Source organism: Drosophila suzukii, chromosome 3 (genome assembly GCF_043229965.1).
Source record: "Drosophila suzukii chromosome 3, CBGP_Dsuzu_IsoJpt1.0, whole genome shotgun sequence".
Taxonomy (NCBI): Eukaryota; Metazoa; Arthropoda; class Insecta; order Diptera; family Drosophilidae; genus Drosophila; species Drosophila suzukii.
The window spans coordinates 86,619,612-86,635,660 of record NC_092082.1 but is presented as its reverse complement, the minus strand read 5'-3'; the positions used below and the strand labels follow the sequence as shown (position 1 = coordinate 86,635,660).

General features: G+C 38.1%; 1 protein-coding gene across 2 annotated transcripts; it reads left to right on the top strand.

Moving 5' to 3' along the window:
- The first annotated feature begins 12,713 nt into the window (after positions 1–12,713).
- Positions 12,714–15,397, top strand: LOC108020794 (sodium-coupled monocarboxylate transporter 1). Of its 2 annotated transcripts, XM_036818724.3 has the most exons (10): positions 12,714–12,891; positions 12,968–13,068; positions 13,125–13,259; positions 13,320–13,479; positions 13,535–13,600; positions 13,659–13,710; positions 13,770–13,837; positions 13,891–14,304; positions 14,369–15,060; positions 15,127–15,397. In XM_036818724.3, the coding sequence occupies exons 2-10, from the start codon at positions 12,980–12,982 to the stop codon at positions 15,236–15,238; spliced, it is 1,788 nt and encodes a 595-aa protein (XP_036674619.3). In that variant the 5' UTR covers positions 12,714–12,891; positions 12,968–12,979; the 3' UTR covers positions 15,239–15,397. The 2 variants fall into 2 exon arrangements, with proteins under 2 accessions (XP_036674619.3, XP_070852337.1); XM_070996236.1 differs by lacking the exons at positions 12,714–12,891; positions 12,968–13,068 and having other exon boundaries at positions 13,331–13,479.
- The last annotated feature ends 652 nt before the right edge of the window (positions 15,398–16,049 follow it).

The following is a 16,049-nucleotide window of genomic DNA, read 5'->3' as shown; positions in this document are numbered from 1 at the left end:
AAATGTAATTTAATAAACCGAAATTGCGCATTTATGTCGCTTGTTTGCGCTGGCAGCATACAAATATCACCGTATATATTTGCTCTAGTAATTTGCATTTAATTTCGCTATATGCAAATTTTAAATTACATCCCGCACTAGCCACTGGGTAGTGCATACATCGCGAGTGCGGGTCTTTAATTAAACAGCCATAAATGCGCAGATAAAAACGCTACCCTGATCGATTCCCATTCCCAGATGCCGCAGAAGCCGCAGCCTTTAAGCGCCGTTTAAACTCGCTCGGCTTGCGGCCCATCAGCAACCTGTCAAACGGAAAAGCACTTGTGAGCCAGCTCGCCGGGGGACCAGCCATTCGGATTGCAATGGAGATGGTGATGGGGATATGGATGCTGATGGAGATGCAGATGGCGGTGTCGAAGCACTATAATCAACAGTTTAACAAATGGACAATCAGCGGTCAGGACAACAGGAAAGATGTCAGGATCGATAACTAGCCATTACTCACTTCTCAAGTTAGGGAAACAAATGGATCATTTAAAACTAGTAATATTTGTTGGTGATTTCTGCTTAAAACCTCACAATATATATAAACTTTAAATCAAAATGTATTCTCAGGAAATTTTACCTCGACTTAAACCTTGCTACAAACATATATACACCAATAAATAATAAAGGGTGGTCTTTGAAGACTGATATGCTTGCTTCAACACCTAAATTAAATAAAATTTAAGTATTGAATTATTGCTCAACCAAAAAATCGTATTATTTAATACTAATTAACGAGAGAGTCTTTCTTTTAAAGTTTAATATTTGAGTAATTTAGTACAAGACAGTTAGTTGAAGTTAAGAGTATATTTAATCTTTTACTCGCACTCCGTTAATTACCCACAAAAAGGGATTACGAAAAAACCTGTCTCACGAACTTAAAATTACAGAAAAATCGATTCGAGTGAAAAACCGTCTGAAAATCATTTAACTGACATATAATGGCATCGCCATGGCTGCTCGGCAGACGACCAAAAGTTGAATTTCATCCGGCACTTTGTCATAATTGTTGAAACGCAATCGTCCGTCGACAAGTGTTGACAGTTAATGCACGCAAAGCTGTCATCCAAACGAAACCAAAGGTCCGCCGGCCAGGAGTTGCAGTTGCAGTTGCAACAACTGACGATCCGCAGCCTTTTAAAGCTTTCAATTTGCACACCTGCTGGCGGAAGCCAGCGGTCGCACTGGGAGAAATTTGATTTAGGTTGTGAACAGCAGAAGAATTAAAAGCAAAATTAAATTTGGTTTAAAGTTTTTACCTTGAAATATGAAAAATGAACGAAATGTATACTAAATATAATTTTATTTACATTTAGATTAAAGTGATTTGCCTTAAATCAACTTTTAGACTTGTCTAAAATATGGTTCATTTTGTCTTTAAATATTATGAAAAATTATTTCTCAGAATTTATACTTTTCCTGCCATCCACATATATGGTTTAGAAAACTGTAGCAAAAATCAAAATATTTTTTGGGCTGTGTGACAGCATCCCAGCATCACGTAGTCTCGACAGTTGTCTGCTCTGGACGCAAATTCCACAGTCAGAATGCCTAATTGTGGCATGAGCACATGCCCACGCACAGCAGCAACAACAGCAGCATGCTGCATGCAACACAGGCAGCAGAGGCAGCACACCTGCACGGCATGCAGGTACGTAAGCTCATTACGCATACGCCGTGTGACAGCCAAGCAAACAATGCCAGCACGCTGCCGCCGACGAAGACAGCAGCGGAATCCAGAATCCAAGAGCAACAGCAGCAACATCCCAAATGCAGCTGCAACATAACCACATCATAAACGTTGCAACCACAGTTGCACGCATGAATTAAGCATTCCGCAAAAGTAACTGCAGTGCAGGGAGTGTAATGCGTGGCAATTGCCGAGGACTTTGGCTCGCAGGTTTGGGCCAAAACACGTACTATACATGGCCCGCTGAAATGTCCCTGTTTCTGCTGCCTTATTTGCCCGTTTGCTGCGTTGGCGGCTAACCTTTAGCCGAAGTTCAACACAGTTGCAGCTGCACTTGGATGCTGGACGCCAGTGATTTATCATGGACAATGTCAGTCGCTACACTCACAAAATTATATAACCCAAGGCAATCAATAGTCTCACAACAACTTGGTAAAACATCCTCGAAGAAGAGTTGTAAATGTACACACACAAAAAATGTATTTATGTCCATTAAACATTTTATATATATTTAATAGATTAAATAGACAGTACTGCCGTAGCATATCATTTTAGGATTATCAAAATATAATAATAAGAAATTTCAAAAGTAGATTTTACTGAGCGTTGATTCTTAGTTTTAAGTGAATAGCATCATATAGATATAAGATTTAAGTTATAAGAATTATTTGAAATACATTTATAGAACCCAAGATTATTTACTTTTTTATTAACCATACTATTTTCTTTTTTTAATAAAAACATAATTCTTAAAGTGCAGTCAGTGAACTTTCAGACTTGCCATGCAAAGCGCGCGGTCTTGTCTCAGATGCGATGCACGACTAAAATTTATAAGCGCAAATTCTCTTGGCATGCCTAAATCAATTGCCATTGCTATTGCCGAGTATTTCTTTGAAAAATTCAATTGCCAATTGTCAATGTTATTTTATTTGCGCGCCTTTCCGTTGACTATAAATTTATCCTGGTCAACGGCGGCAGCTGCAACGCGCAACTCTAGACTGTTTGATACCCAATTTGGAAATGGCCAAAACTAAGAGGAGTGTCCTTGGGCGACGCGAATCAGAGGCACTTTCCTTGAACCCTAATGGGCAGCCAGAAGGAAAATAAAATAATAAAAAAGCAGAAAGAAAGCATTCGCCGCAAAACTCTCCGGCCACAGTAAATTCAGCAGGGCAACAGCAATGGTAATAACTTCATTTCCGTGACTGTCCTGCATAGCAGTCTGTGTATATATGTAGGTATAGTATTGTCCTTGTAGTCCTTAGCCTTCCGTAATTGTTTTATACTTCCTCGTTTGGCCGTGTGTTACCTTAAAAAAATGTGAAATACTTTGCCACAGCACTTATTTAGTTTTTATTCCGAAAACATTAGTGTGTTTTGCACACTCTCCATTCCGACTTTTGTCTCTTTATATTTGCGGTTTGCTTCCGCTTTGCCATCGAGCTTTTGGCCAAATTCTATTTACGCATTTTATTCGATTAAAGTCGGGTTTGCTCTCTCGCAAAATTGCGTAATAGAGCAATGTCAAATTTAATTTGACAAGGATGTGAAGAGGAGCTATAAGTCTTGTGGTCGAGATATGAATAGTTACAAAATCATTTTCTTATATCATTTATAGTACAAAAGAGGAAAATTTAACATATATAGAATTCTAAAAATAACTTCAAGAAACGTACCCACTTTAAATATCAGCCCTGACATTAAGAACAATTTATAAAACCACAAAGACAACTTATTTAAAACTTTTCCACTCACACTTAAAGTGAAAAGAATTCCTGCCGTTTTGTCGATTAGAAGCGTCAAACTGATTTCTCTGATTTCCGAAGAGAATAGCCAAATTATGCGAGCAACTTTACGGGAGGCCTTACAAATTATTTCTACATTCAATTAAGCGAATCTTTAGAAATTCATGGTAAATGCTTGAGATTATGTAAATAAGAAATTCTACAAGCACACCACACACATGAACGCAGCACTTGAGCAAATTAACAAAATTTCAATCACACTTCATTAGCAGAGAGAAATTTCCATGTGTTGCATTTGCCGAAGTAGGGGAAAAGCTGAAGTTTGTATGTGTGTGGTGCGAACTATACAATGGTTGTTGGGGGAGGGGGTTTTTGGGTGGTTTTCCGGAGGTTTTCGGGAGGTGGTGCTCATGTGACAACACATCGCACATTTAGCAAATGAAATGTTTCAAGAGGCAGCCGACGCTGATGATGACGGCACAGGAGCATTGGAATTAGCAGCCAAGCTGCTGAATATTTAAGCAAACTTGCCAGCAGAGACAGTAAAAAAGCGAGTAAAAATACGCAGTTTAGCCTTGCAAATTAATTGTTTCTAGATATACAGATATCTTCTGTACAAACAAGAAAACATCGCTAATGAGTACTCACTACTGAGTGCTTATCCAAATTTCAGATAAAGTGATTAATATTTCTCGGTCTCGGAGCCGATTTCTCAATGTCATGTTAACTTTTGTCATTGAGTCAAGTTGCTGTTTAGGAAAAATTTAGTTTCTCAACATAATGTTATGTTTTATTAGACGATATGTTAGAGTTAAATTTTAATACGAAACCAAACTGACAGCCAGAAGTTTAGGAAGTTTTCTGTTTAAGGATTGCCAGACAGAATAGCACACTGAATAGTGTGATAACAGAATTTTTAAAGAGCTCATGATACTACGATTTGGTTTGGATTTGCTATAAAGATACCATTATTTTCCATAATAAGAGATTTAGGGTAAAACCCCATAATAGTGTCCATAAACCAAGGGTTAATGGTATCCCGTTGTGAAAGTACCGAAAAGGTTACTTAACCTCGATCCCGTTTTTTGGAGCACCTTAATTACTTTAGCGACCACCGACACGCAGACAGATAAATATTTCTGCAAGACTTGAGCAATGTTTGGCCAGCCAGGGAACTGTATAAATATTAGAGCGAATGGAAAAACACAAGCCCCCAGCCGCATAAATTGAGATTTTTTTGCGAACGAGAGGTGCATAAAATACTAAATGCTCTTAAAAATATTATGCGGTTGCCTTGCCAGGAAGTGATGTGTGGGTGATGGGTGGGTCTTTGGTGGCTTTGGGGCTTTTTTTTTGGGGAGGGGGGGAGGATAACTGGGGCGGATGTGTGCTCCACGACTTCACATATTGCCCCTGGCGCCACTAAAATATTATTTCATGAAATTTGCTTAAGGATGCAGCAGCATCAGCATCAGCGGCTGTGGCAGCCAAAAAGTTTGCTTATCCTTGAAAGTTTATTTTGTGCCGGAAATAAACAAAATTGCGCTCGTTTGCCGCCCCACATGGGTTATAGTTGCCCCGTTTTGGGGGTTCCTGGTGCTGCGGATGCCGATGGTGGTGCAAACGCAAATGCATCATCATAATAAGTGGTGCGAGCTGAACAGCTGGGGAGCCAATGCAAACAGGTGTGGCAGCGAACCTGTCGCCCGCCTTATTGGCTGCTTGAGGTCTTTAAAAGCCAGGTGAAGGGGGAAACTCAAGAAATCCCCTCGAATAAGAGGTACTTGTTTTACCCCGCTGTGATGATAAACATGCTTTAAAGGAATTTAATAAATTGGGAAAAATGATTTAATCCCAACAATAAGAAAATCTTCGTTCGTTAAAGTTGCTTTTGTCAGCAGACGAAATTAAATCGGTATTTCCAAGGAAGCAAGCTCATCGGCAAAATGTTTTTCTGTCTCATGATGTCTTTATAAAAACCGCAAGAAAGGAAATTAAATTTGTCAAATTTAATACAATATTGTCCGCTCTTACATCTTTAAAACCAATTGGAAATGTTGTTGTGTTGTTCTAGAAGGGAAGTACAATCATGAAACCTTCATTATTTTGTCTTAATGGTATTATATTTTTTTATAGGCTGTCAATAAAATGTTATATTAATGTTGTAAAATTTCATGAACTCAGAGCTCAATATTAAACGCCTTTTTTCGCTCAGTGCGTGCTCTCGCATTTGACAAGTTGCGTTAGCCTTGACAGGACCTCTTCAGGAATCCAGGGCTCTCCAGTCGTCGGCCGGCGGCGACTGTTCGTCAGGCCAACTAAAATAAATAGACAATGTTGTAATTTAGAAGAATATTTGCACAGCAATTATTTTCATAGCAGTGGCCGCAGTCGAGCGGTAACAAGGCCAAAAACAAAAGTGAATTGTTGGCCCGAACCACGGGACATAAGATCCGAGTCCAGTTCCCGGGCAGAGGCCACTGCGAAAACATTTAATTGTTATTTTTACCAAATGAATGGCAAACGGCCCGCAGCACACGACACAAATTGCGGTGTGCTCATTACGACAATGTGCTCTTGGGCGATGGAAGAGCATGGGTGTGGGCCATGGGCATGGGAAATGGGTTGACTCCATCCGTCCAGGGGTCTGGGGTTCCGAGGATGGCATCACCATCGCCATCGCCATCAGCAGACAGGGACGAATGGACCACAAACGCTAACGCATCTGCCATCTTTCATGCCTGGCCTGACACACACTGAGGGAAACTAAGGTGTAGTAAATCTGGGAGTTCTCTAAATATTACTTAGCCCAAACAACGTGTATTTAAGTACTTTTAGAAATGTCTAGCTTCTAAAAAAATATATACCTATTTTAGATGGCCTATTAAATATTTATTTAACATATGTTATATTTATAAATATGTAAATGGATTTTTAATCCTTTGCTTTAAAGATTAATACAACATTTGCGGGATAGCAAATCGCTTAGCCCCCTTTTCTCCCAGTGCACTTTTCCTGTGCTGCCGCTCGACAAAGCTGCATTGTTGCGTCGACCTGCGGCTGTGTGGAGCGCATTGAAGCGAGTTGGCCAAGTGGAGCACTTCATTGCGTGCCCTGTGCCATATTTTTTCCACTAATTAAAATAAACAAAATGCCAGAAACCCGCAACTGGGCATCTCATCGTCATCTGCATCTGCATCTGGTATGCAGCGGGACAGGAAAGTCAGTTTGTCGGTGGCGGTGGCATCCTCGCTGTTAGATCTTTGGCTTTTTCAGGATGGAAGTGGCACAAGGTTGTGTTGCCCCCAACCACAGTGGACAACACAGCAAACAGCGTGGTTGATAGTGGCGACCTGTCCTGGCATTGACATGCTTTTGACCGTATCAATGGCGGTACAGTGAACTCTAATGCAAAAGTTTAACTTACCAACAATTAGGAACAATTACCAAGAAATCTCTCCGTTCGACCCCCTGGGAGATATTCATTTAAATGAAGTATATGTAACTGGAATTCATAAAAAAGTTGAGCGAGTGACTAAAGGAAACCCATTAAGGGCTTGGATATAGTTCAAAATATCTTAATACTTTCCTTTTTTGATCTCCTTCAGCATAATTTACAAAACTTTTAAAATGGTAGCTATTTTAACAAATACTATCTTGCTAACTATCCTCATTTAAATACATTTACTAGTGTCAAAATCACTTGCTTTCCCCCATTTACTCTGAAGGGAATACAAACTGATTGAAAGGGGCGAGCGAAAACAGGAAATTTAACACTGGCCTGCAGGGCGGCACTTGTTCGTTCAGTACACTATACTCTCATTACGATTTCACATAATAATTTTAATAACAACTTTTTAATTGCTTATTCATGTACCGCCAAGGAAAAGTGCTGACGGACCAGGGTCCGAGTTCCTAAGGAAAGGATCTTTGCTCAGTACTGGCCCTGGCATAAACTTTTGCTTTTTAAATGTTTCTTTATTAGTTGCTGTAATTGTTTTTTGTTTTTCTCGGGGATGGAGCGAAATGGGAATACTTTTGGGTGTTGGGAGGACTTTCGGGTGGTGGTGCTGGAACACAGAACACGGATTCAACTCTGATGCTGTGGTGGTGCTGCGGTTTTGCCTTGTTTTTGCTTCATCAAAGAAATCGAGACTTGAGTTCTGGAAACTTTGCGCGAAATGCAGCTGCAACAAAGTTGGCCAAGAAATATGTAGCTGAGAACATTTCATTGTTCACGTCTTCGTTTTTGGGACTGCTGTTTTGCCTTATTTTATTTATACTTTGTTATTTTGTTTTTGTGTTGTTGTAATTGTTTTGTCTTTTGTAAGCACACCGGAAATGCTCCAATTTCGTGTTGGACCATTGCGGAAATGCTTGGCAGCAACACCAAGAGCGCAAAAAATTGAATCTCGTTATGGGTATACATTTGCAGTATTAAATTTATACCTATTATGCAAGCATTAAAGTACAGTACTAAAAAAATAGTAATTTTCAATAAATGAAGACAAAGATTTAATTTTTGGAAACGAGTGTTTCTTAATAAAGATGATATTGAAGTAGAGATGAGCATTTAAAGGTAATAAATTGGTCGCAAAAGAATTAAATGAAATAAAATTGATATTAAAATGAAATATTTTAATTGAAAGGCTTTTCATTGAAGATGTCCAGTCAAATATCATAGCAAATAAAAAGCGAATGAATGTGCCAATATAATTGCATAACTGAGGTATTCGAGCAGCAAACTAAAAAAATAATTTTCAGCAAGGTTGAAATTCATTTTCTCAATCTTCCCAAATAAAACTTATTCTGCCTTTGAGGTTTTCATATTTATAACTTTCTTTATTAAATTTATTTAACAACAGATATCAAGAAGAATTACAAAAAGTCGAAATGCCTTCTAGTAGAAGGCGACATCGGTGCTTTTGCTAAATGCCTGTTTAAGCCGTTGACGCTCGACTGTATATTTGAATTTGTTGCAACAAAACACCAAAAATTGCAACTGTAATTTGCGCCTTTGTTTTGCTGGCCGAGAAGAAGTTTCTTCTGCCCCGAAAACTTTTGGCAACAAGGAAAATAGTCAAACCCAGACGCCAACCAACACCTACAACCCAAGTACAAAACGCATAAGAATGGGAAAAAGCCACCAAATGCCAAAGAACACATAAATATACGTGCGAAACACAAACAAGAGAAATTCTGAATCACAACTAAATTAAAGAAATGCTTTCGGCGACAAAATATTTTGTCGAGGCAGAGAAACTTTCTGCAGGAAGCACGGTAAGTGTTGGGTTTAGCAGTTGCATGTGTGCTAGGAATTTGCGTAATCAACATTAGCATGTTTGTCGAAGCAGGAAATGCAATTTATTTTCCACATAGAAACGCCAAACGATATGCATTTTTAGCAAAAATGTCCACAAAGACTTAATAATTAAGTCATTATTGTATTTTAGAAAATGATGAATAAATTATCTGTTTAAATTTACATAAAAAGGTAATGATATCAAAGACCACATCGAATTACGTTTTATTACATAAAGAAGAAATGTTGACACACAATTAGCAAACTAGCCAATTAGGTTTCAAAACAAAAATGGAAGCTAGCTTCGGCAAACTGGTAATTACCCTAGCAGCTTAAACCATATCATGACATTAAATTATACAGAAACCGTGAAGTATTTTTATTCATCGTAAGTGCGATTGCAAATCTGCCGCTTTTAAAAGAATATAGAATATTAGAGAATTCAACTACAAACTCATAGAGGTATCACACGTCTTCATCGGGATCTAATTACCCAAGTTATGGAATTTAGAAATTCAATTTTGGGTTCCAATACTGGAAGCCATTGGAAATACCGAAAAATCGAACATGAAAATGTGTTAAAGTTTTGACCAACTCTTAAAGTAAAAATTTAAATGTAGAACATAAGACGATTCAACCACAAACTCATAGAGGTATCCCACGTCTAAATCGGGATTCAATTACCCAAGTTATGAAAGTTAGAAGTGCAGTTTTGGGTTCCCATTATGATCCCCATTGGAAATACGGAAAATTCGAACACGAAAATGGGTTACAATTTTGACCAACTTATAAAGTAATAATTTAAATGTAGAATATAAGACGATTCAACCACAAACTCATAGAGGTATCCCACGTCTAAATCGGGATTCAATTACCCAAGTTATGAAAGTTAGAAGTGCAGTTTTGGGTTCCCATTATGATCCCCATTGAAAATACGGAAAATTCAAACATGAAAATGGGTTAAAATTTTGACCAACTTTTAAAGTAAAAATTTAAATGTAGAATATAAGACGATTCAGCCACAAACTCATTGAGGTATCCCACGTCTAAATCGGGATTCAATTACCCAAGTTATGAAAGTTAGAAGTGCAGTTTTGGGTTCCCATTATGATCCCCATGGGAAATACAGAAAATTCGAACATGAAAATGGGTTAAAATTTTGACCAACTCTTAAAGGAAATATTTAAAAGAAAAATTCGGAAAATTCGAACATGAAAATGGGTTAAAATTTTGACCAACTCTTAAAGTAAATATTTAAATGTAGATCATAAGAGGATTCAACCACAAACTCATAGAGGTATCCCACGTCTAAATCGGAATTCAATTACCCAAGTTATGAAAGTTAGAAGTGCAGTTTTGGGTCCCATTATGATCCCCATTGGCAATACGGAAAATTCGAGCATGAAAATGGGTTAAAATATTGACCCACTCCTAAAGTAAATATTTAAATGTAGTATATAAGAGGATTCAACCACAAACTCAAAGAGGTATCCCACGTCTAAATCGGGATTCAATTACCCAAGTTATGAAAGTTAGAAGTGCCGTTTTGGGTTCCCATTATGATCCCCATTGGAAATACGGAAAATTCGAACATGAAAATGGGTTAAAATTTCGACCAACTTTTAAAATAAAAGCTTATATGTAGAATATAAGAAGATTCAACCACAAACTCATAGAGGTATCCCACGTCTAAATCTGGATTCAATTACCCAAGTTATGAAAGTTAGAAATGCGGTTTTGGGTTCCCATTATGAAACCCATTGGAAATACGGAAAATTCGAACATGAAAATGGGTTAAAATTTTGACCCACTCTTAAAGTAAATATTTAAATGTAGAATATAAGAGGATTCAACCACAAACTCAAAGAGGTATCCCACGTCTAAATCGGGATTCAATTACCCAAGTTATGAAAGTTAGAAGTGCCGTTTTGGGTTCCCATTATGATCCCCATTGGCAATACGGAAAATTCGAGCATGAAAATGGGTTAAAATATTGACCCACTCCTAAAGTAAATATTTAAATGTAGAATATAAGAGGATTGAACCACAAACTCATAGAGGTATCCCTCGTCTAAATCGGGATTCATTTACCCAAGTTATGAAAGTTAGAAATGCGGTTTTGGGTTCCCATTATGATCCCCATTGGAAATACGGAAAATTCGAACATGAAAATGGGTTGAAATTTTGACCAACTTTTAAAGTAAAAATTTAAATGTAGAATATAAGACGATTCAACCACAAACTCATAGAGGTATCCCACGTCAAAATCGAGATCCCAATACCCAAGTTATGGAAGTTAGACGTGCAGTTGTGGGTTCCCACTCTGTAAGCCACAGGAAATATGAAAAATCGAGTGCTCTCAGTTTGATAATATACGATCTCACATATTCAAAAAGAACCGTTCTTAAAATCAAGACGAAAGTACTATTAAGATTGTTTCAAGAAGGCGATTTTTTCCCGACTGAGGGATCCAATAAGACACAAATTACTTTATAAACATGGCTACGATTTACCCAGCTTCTTGTAATGATGAAGGAGAACCAGAAGCTAGTGAAAGGTAATGCCCTGAGCTCAATGCGTCGTATTCGCAATCCGCAGTCCGCAATTCAATGACAAGCTGATAACAGTTTAGCACAAGTTAATTGCCACGAGCAAACAAACGAGCAACAGTGCTGTGAAAGACAGGGATATATGGATGTAGGGGATATTGAAGGAGATATGGGATGGGAGATATAAGGGATGGGGATGGAGATGGGGGGCCAGCCACAATCGCATATCCATGTATTAACACATTGGGGGATCAGGTGATGGACGGCGGCCATGATGTTGACATGTGTAAGTAAACTGGAGCGCACAAATCGATGGCCAGGCCAAAGGCAGAGGCACAGGCAACTCGACACATGCCGCCAGTGGCAACAACAATTGGCAGCGACAATCGCCGAGCAGCAACTAACAACATCGAGGAGCGGAGCGCCAAGCAGCAACAGCTCATTAGATTAATGACGCTGGTAATGGATTAGCGAGCATCGAAGGCGACACCAGGCTACAGGACAATGCAGGATGGACTGTGGACCATGGACGGTGGACGGTGGAGAGTGGACGATGGTCGATGGTCGATGGTTGATGGTCGACAGGCGACTTTGTCGTCGGCGTCACTTTGTCTAAGCTGGCAACCAAACAGCAGCACGTAATTAGTGCCATAGGTCGGGTTCGCGTTTGGGGCGAGGAAACAGGAACTAGAAAGCTGCCAATTGGCCAACAGAAGCCTGCTGCACAGAAACCTATTTTGGTATCCCATTATGGCTCAGTCTACAAGCTAACAAAAACCAATTCTAAAAATAAAAATTGTATTTGCCATTTATCTTTGCATATTTAACACCATAAAAGTACATACGTTTTGGTTATGATAAAAATGATTGTTTATCTTTAGTTGTAAACTGGAGCACCTAGTTTCATGATCATCATTGTATTTTGGCAGCCTTCGTGAAGAAGCTAACTGTACGTAACACACCCACATTGCGTAATATTTTGTTGCTTTACCAATCCGCATATATTGGGCACAACAGCACATACAGCGAACAAAAATTTACCTATGGAAAAAGATAATTTCAAAACTCTTTGGTTTGGGCTTCTAAAAATAATAAAATTTGAATAATAAGAAAATCAATGTAACTACAAAGGTGTAGCTCTAAAAAAAATGTAAATTAATTTTTAATAGCAAGTCATAAAATTGTAGTATATATTTTCAAAGCACAATAAAAACAATATAGCAAAAAATGTATAGTTTTTTAATATAATCATTACAAAATGATTAATACATTCCACACTTAGGCCCACTGTGCAACCTTAGATTTGCATAAGTATTAAGAGGGCATCGAAACATCTTCTTATTTCACTCTGCCTTCCTTCTTCTCTCGAAGTCGAAATCAGTGTGAAAAAGTAGTTGGATCCACCAACTCACATGTGATATATTTTTAATGACAACAAGATTATTATGTGTGATTAACATATGTGTTCCATGCGTACTATTTTCTTTATCTAGTTTGTTTTTTTGTTTTCGTTAATATAACATATAAAGTTTAAAATACCTAAGAAAACTGCAATATAATGTATGTATACATTTATTTATTTAAGTTTGATTAATGATTGCATACCATTACGCAACGAGACTTTACTATTTTATAGACCCGCCAAATTATGGATAACTACAGATTCGGCACAATTGACTACATCGCACTTCTGGGAGTGACGGTGCTGTCCACTGGAATAGGCCTATATTTCGGAAGGTGAGTACGTTTCCATATCAACTAGACCATTACTCTCAGTTATTTATGATTTATAGGAAACCCCAGAATGAACTGCATGAGGTGAAAGTTTCCCAGCCAAAGGAAAATTTTGGGTATAAAAAGATAGACGAATATCTTTTGGGATCCCGTAATATGAAAGCAGTTCCAGTAGCCATTAGTCTTATAGGCAGGTAAGCTAAGCTAATTTGGATCATTAGGTACTCAAATAACATTAAACTCTATTCTAAAAGCTTCGTTTCAGGCGTTACCATTGTAGGCACGCCTTCAGAGATCTACCATTATGGCACTCAGTATTTTCTTGTTATCATAGGAATTATTCTCCAAGGAATTGTCATGTCCTACATTTATTTACCGGTTTACTCGGCTATTAAAATTGGCTCAGCCTATGAGGTTGGTAGTTAGATATTTACCTGCATAAATTCTGTATTTTTATTTGTCATTATAGTACTTGGGGTTGCGATTTAACTCGAGTGTTAGGAGCATAGCTTCTATTATATATATTTTCAGTACGGTAAGTTAAACATTGTTGCATATCTTGCATATGTATTAATTATTAAAAAAAACTGCAGCTAACATATTTGCCATTCGTTGTATTTGTTCCGGCATTATCTTTAAATCAGGGTAAGTAGTCCTTTTGTCAGAATTTGGTCATATTCATAATAGTTTGTTCCTATATCCAGTTTCTGGCCTAAACATTTATCTGATTGAAGTGGTAGTTATAATGGCTTGCGTTATCTATACCTTTATGGTAAGTTTTATGTTAATTATTGGATCCATTTTGATATTTTGATCTATTGGTAGGGTGGTCTCAAGGCTGTGGTCCACACGGATGTCTGGCAAGTGCTGGTTATGTTTTTTTCCATGGTGGCAATAGCTGTTTTAGCCATTTACTACTCTAATGGCTTGGGAGCACTTTTTGACGATGTGGAAAAGGGTGGCCGATTAATATTAACCAACACAAATCCGTCACCATATGTTCGCCATACCGTTTGGAGTGTTATTATTGGGGGCTTCTCATTCTTTACCTCTAATAGTGCCGCTGGTCAACATATGGTACAGCGATATTTGTCACTACCTTCGCTAAAGAAATCCCGAGAGGCTTCTTGTCTTTACACCATTGGAGTGGCTATCTTTGTCTCCGTTTGTTGTTTCTCGGGATTGCTTATTTATTCCAAGTACAAGAACTGTGATCCTCTGAGTGCTGGGCTTATTACGGTGGGTAAATGGGGCTCTAATATATCATATTTTTTACATTTTACTTACTTAAATTTACTTACAGAATGACGATCAACTCCTGCCGCTGTTTGTGGTCCAAAGTATGGGTCACATTTATGGAATGCCTGGCTTATTTATAGCCGGGATATTCGGAGCTGGTCTAAGTTCACTTTCGTCGTGTTTCAATACGATTTCCCTGGTGTTTCTGGAAGACATAGTTCGTGGATTCCTCAAGAGGCAGCCCAGCGAGAGGGTAGCCACCATACTAATCAAGTCGAGCATTATATTCCAGGGAATTCTGACATTTCTTCTCGTATTTCTGCTACAATACTTGCGAGGCATTTTAAGTGTCTGCAATGCAATAACGTCAATCACAAGTGGCACTGCCTTGGGAATATTTACCCTGGGAATGCTGGTTCCTTGGGCAAATACGATTGGCTCAGCCGTTGGTGGGATATCGAGCATCCTACTTGCAGGATGGATAACTTTCGGATCGCAGATTGCAGCAGCATCGGGACAACTCAAATCACAGATGCTTCCCGTGTCCGTAAAGGGATGTTTAGACAATGTGACCATCCCTGAAGCACACTGGGTGGATCAGGATCAAGTGTTTCCACTGTACCGGCTTTCATACCTCTGGATAAATCCCATTGGGGTTGTCACAGCCCTGGTGGTGGGGACATTGGTCTCCCTCGTAACAAAACCCACGGATATTAAGACTCTCCGTGCGGAACTGATATCGCCAGTGATCCATAGGTTCATATACTTATCATGTATCATAGCTATCAAGCATACATTTATTTTATAAAATTTTAATTTCAGATTTCTTCCAAAAGAATGCTTTGAAGGTCGCACCCATAGGCCGGACACTCCAGAAAACCTTCTAAATGAAGTACTTAAGGAATATGAAGAAGATTTATTGATAGTCCCTTAAAAGTTAAAAAATACTTCCAATAATAAGTTAATTATTTCTAACTAAAATGTTTTTGTTATGTAATTTAATGTAAATTTGTATTTATAAAATGAAAGCTTACTTAAAACCTACTGAACATATTTCAGTTAAATATAACCAACCGATGTTAAGTGTACATTATATTAAGGATTTTAAATTTAAGACAAAATCCGCTTGGCATTCTTTGATATTAATAAGCGGAAAACTTTAACATCCGATACGGCAATGAAACAAGCAACTTATTCACTGACCAATTCGCCATGACGATGTTCTTTATAATATCAATAATAACTTAAGCATCTTTTGCGTTCTGTTCCCCTTTTCGCCGACGTCCGCTGCATTTCAATTAGGCCGCATCTGCACATCGGACGGCCAGTGAAACCTTACCAGTTAAATATATAAAATACAATTGTATATAACGGCGTGTCTGTGTGAACTTAATGCTTTGCTTTGCTTGTTTTAAAGGCTAATTTGAATAAATGCCAAAAAGAGAGAACTCAATGAAAGAATCGAGAATTTTGTATGCCCTTTGCCATCTCAGATATATAATAATTAATAATGAACCAAGTTGAAACCCTTAAATATTTTTTTTTGGTTTTCCTATCTTCTTTTCTTGTAAGTTATAAGTTTTATATTAACTTGCATATTTCCTCCTTGGTACCAACTAATATACCCCAAAGAGAGTATGCGGCATGACTAAAAAGAAACATTTGTAACTTAGTTTTTGGCCCACTTCTTTGAGAACGAGATTTGCATGCTGAACAGGCCGTAAGAACAACAACAGGAATAAGCT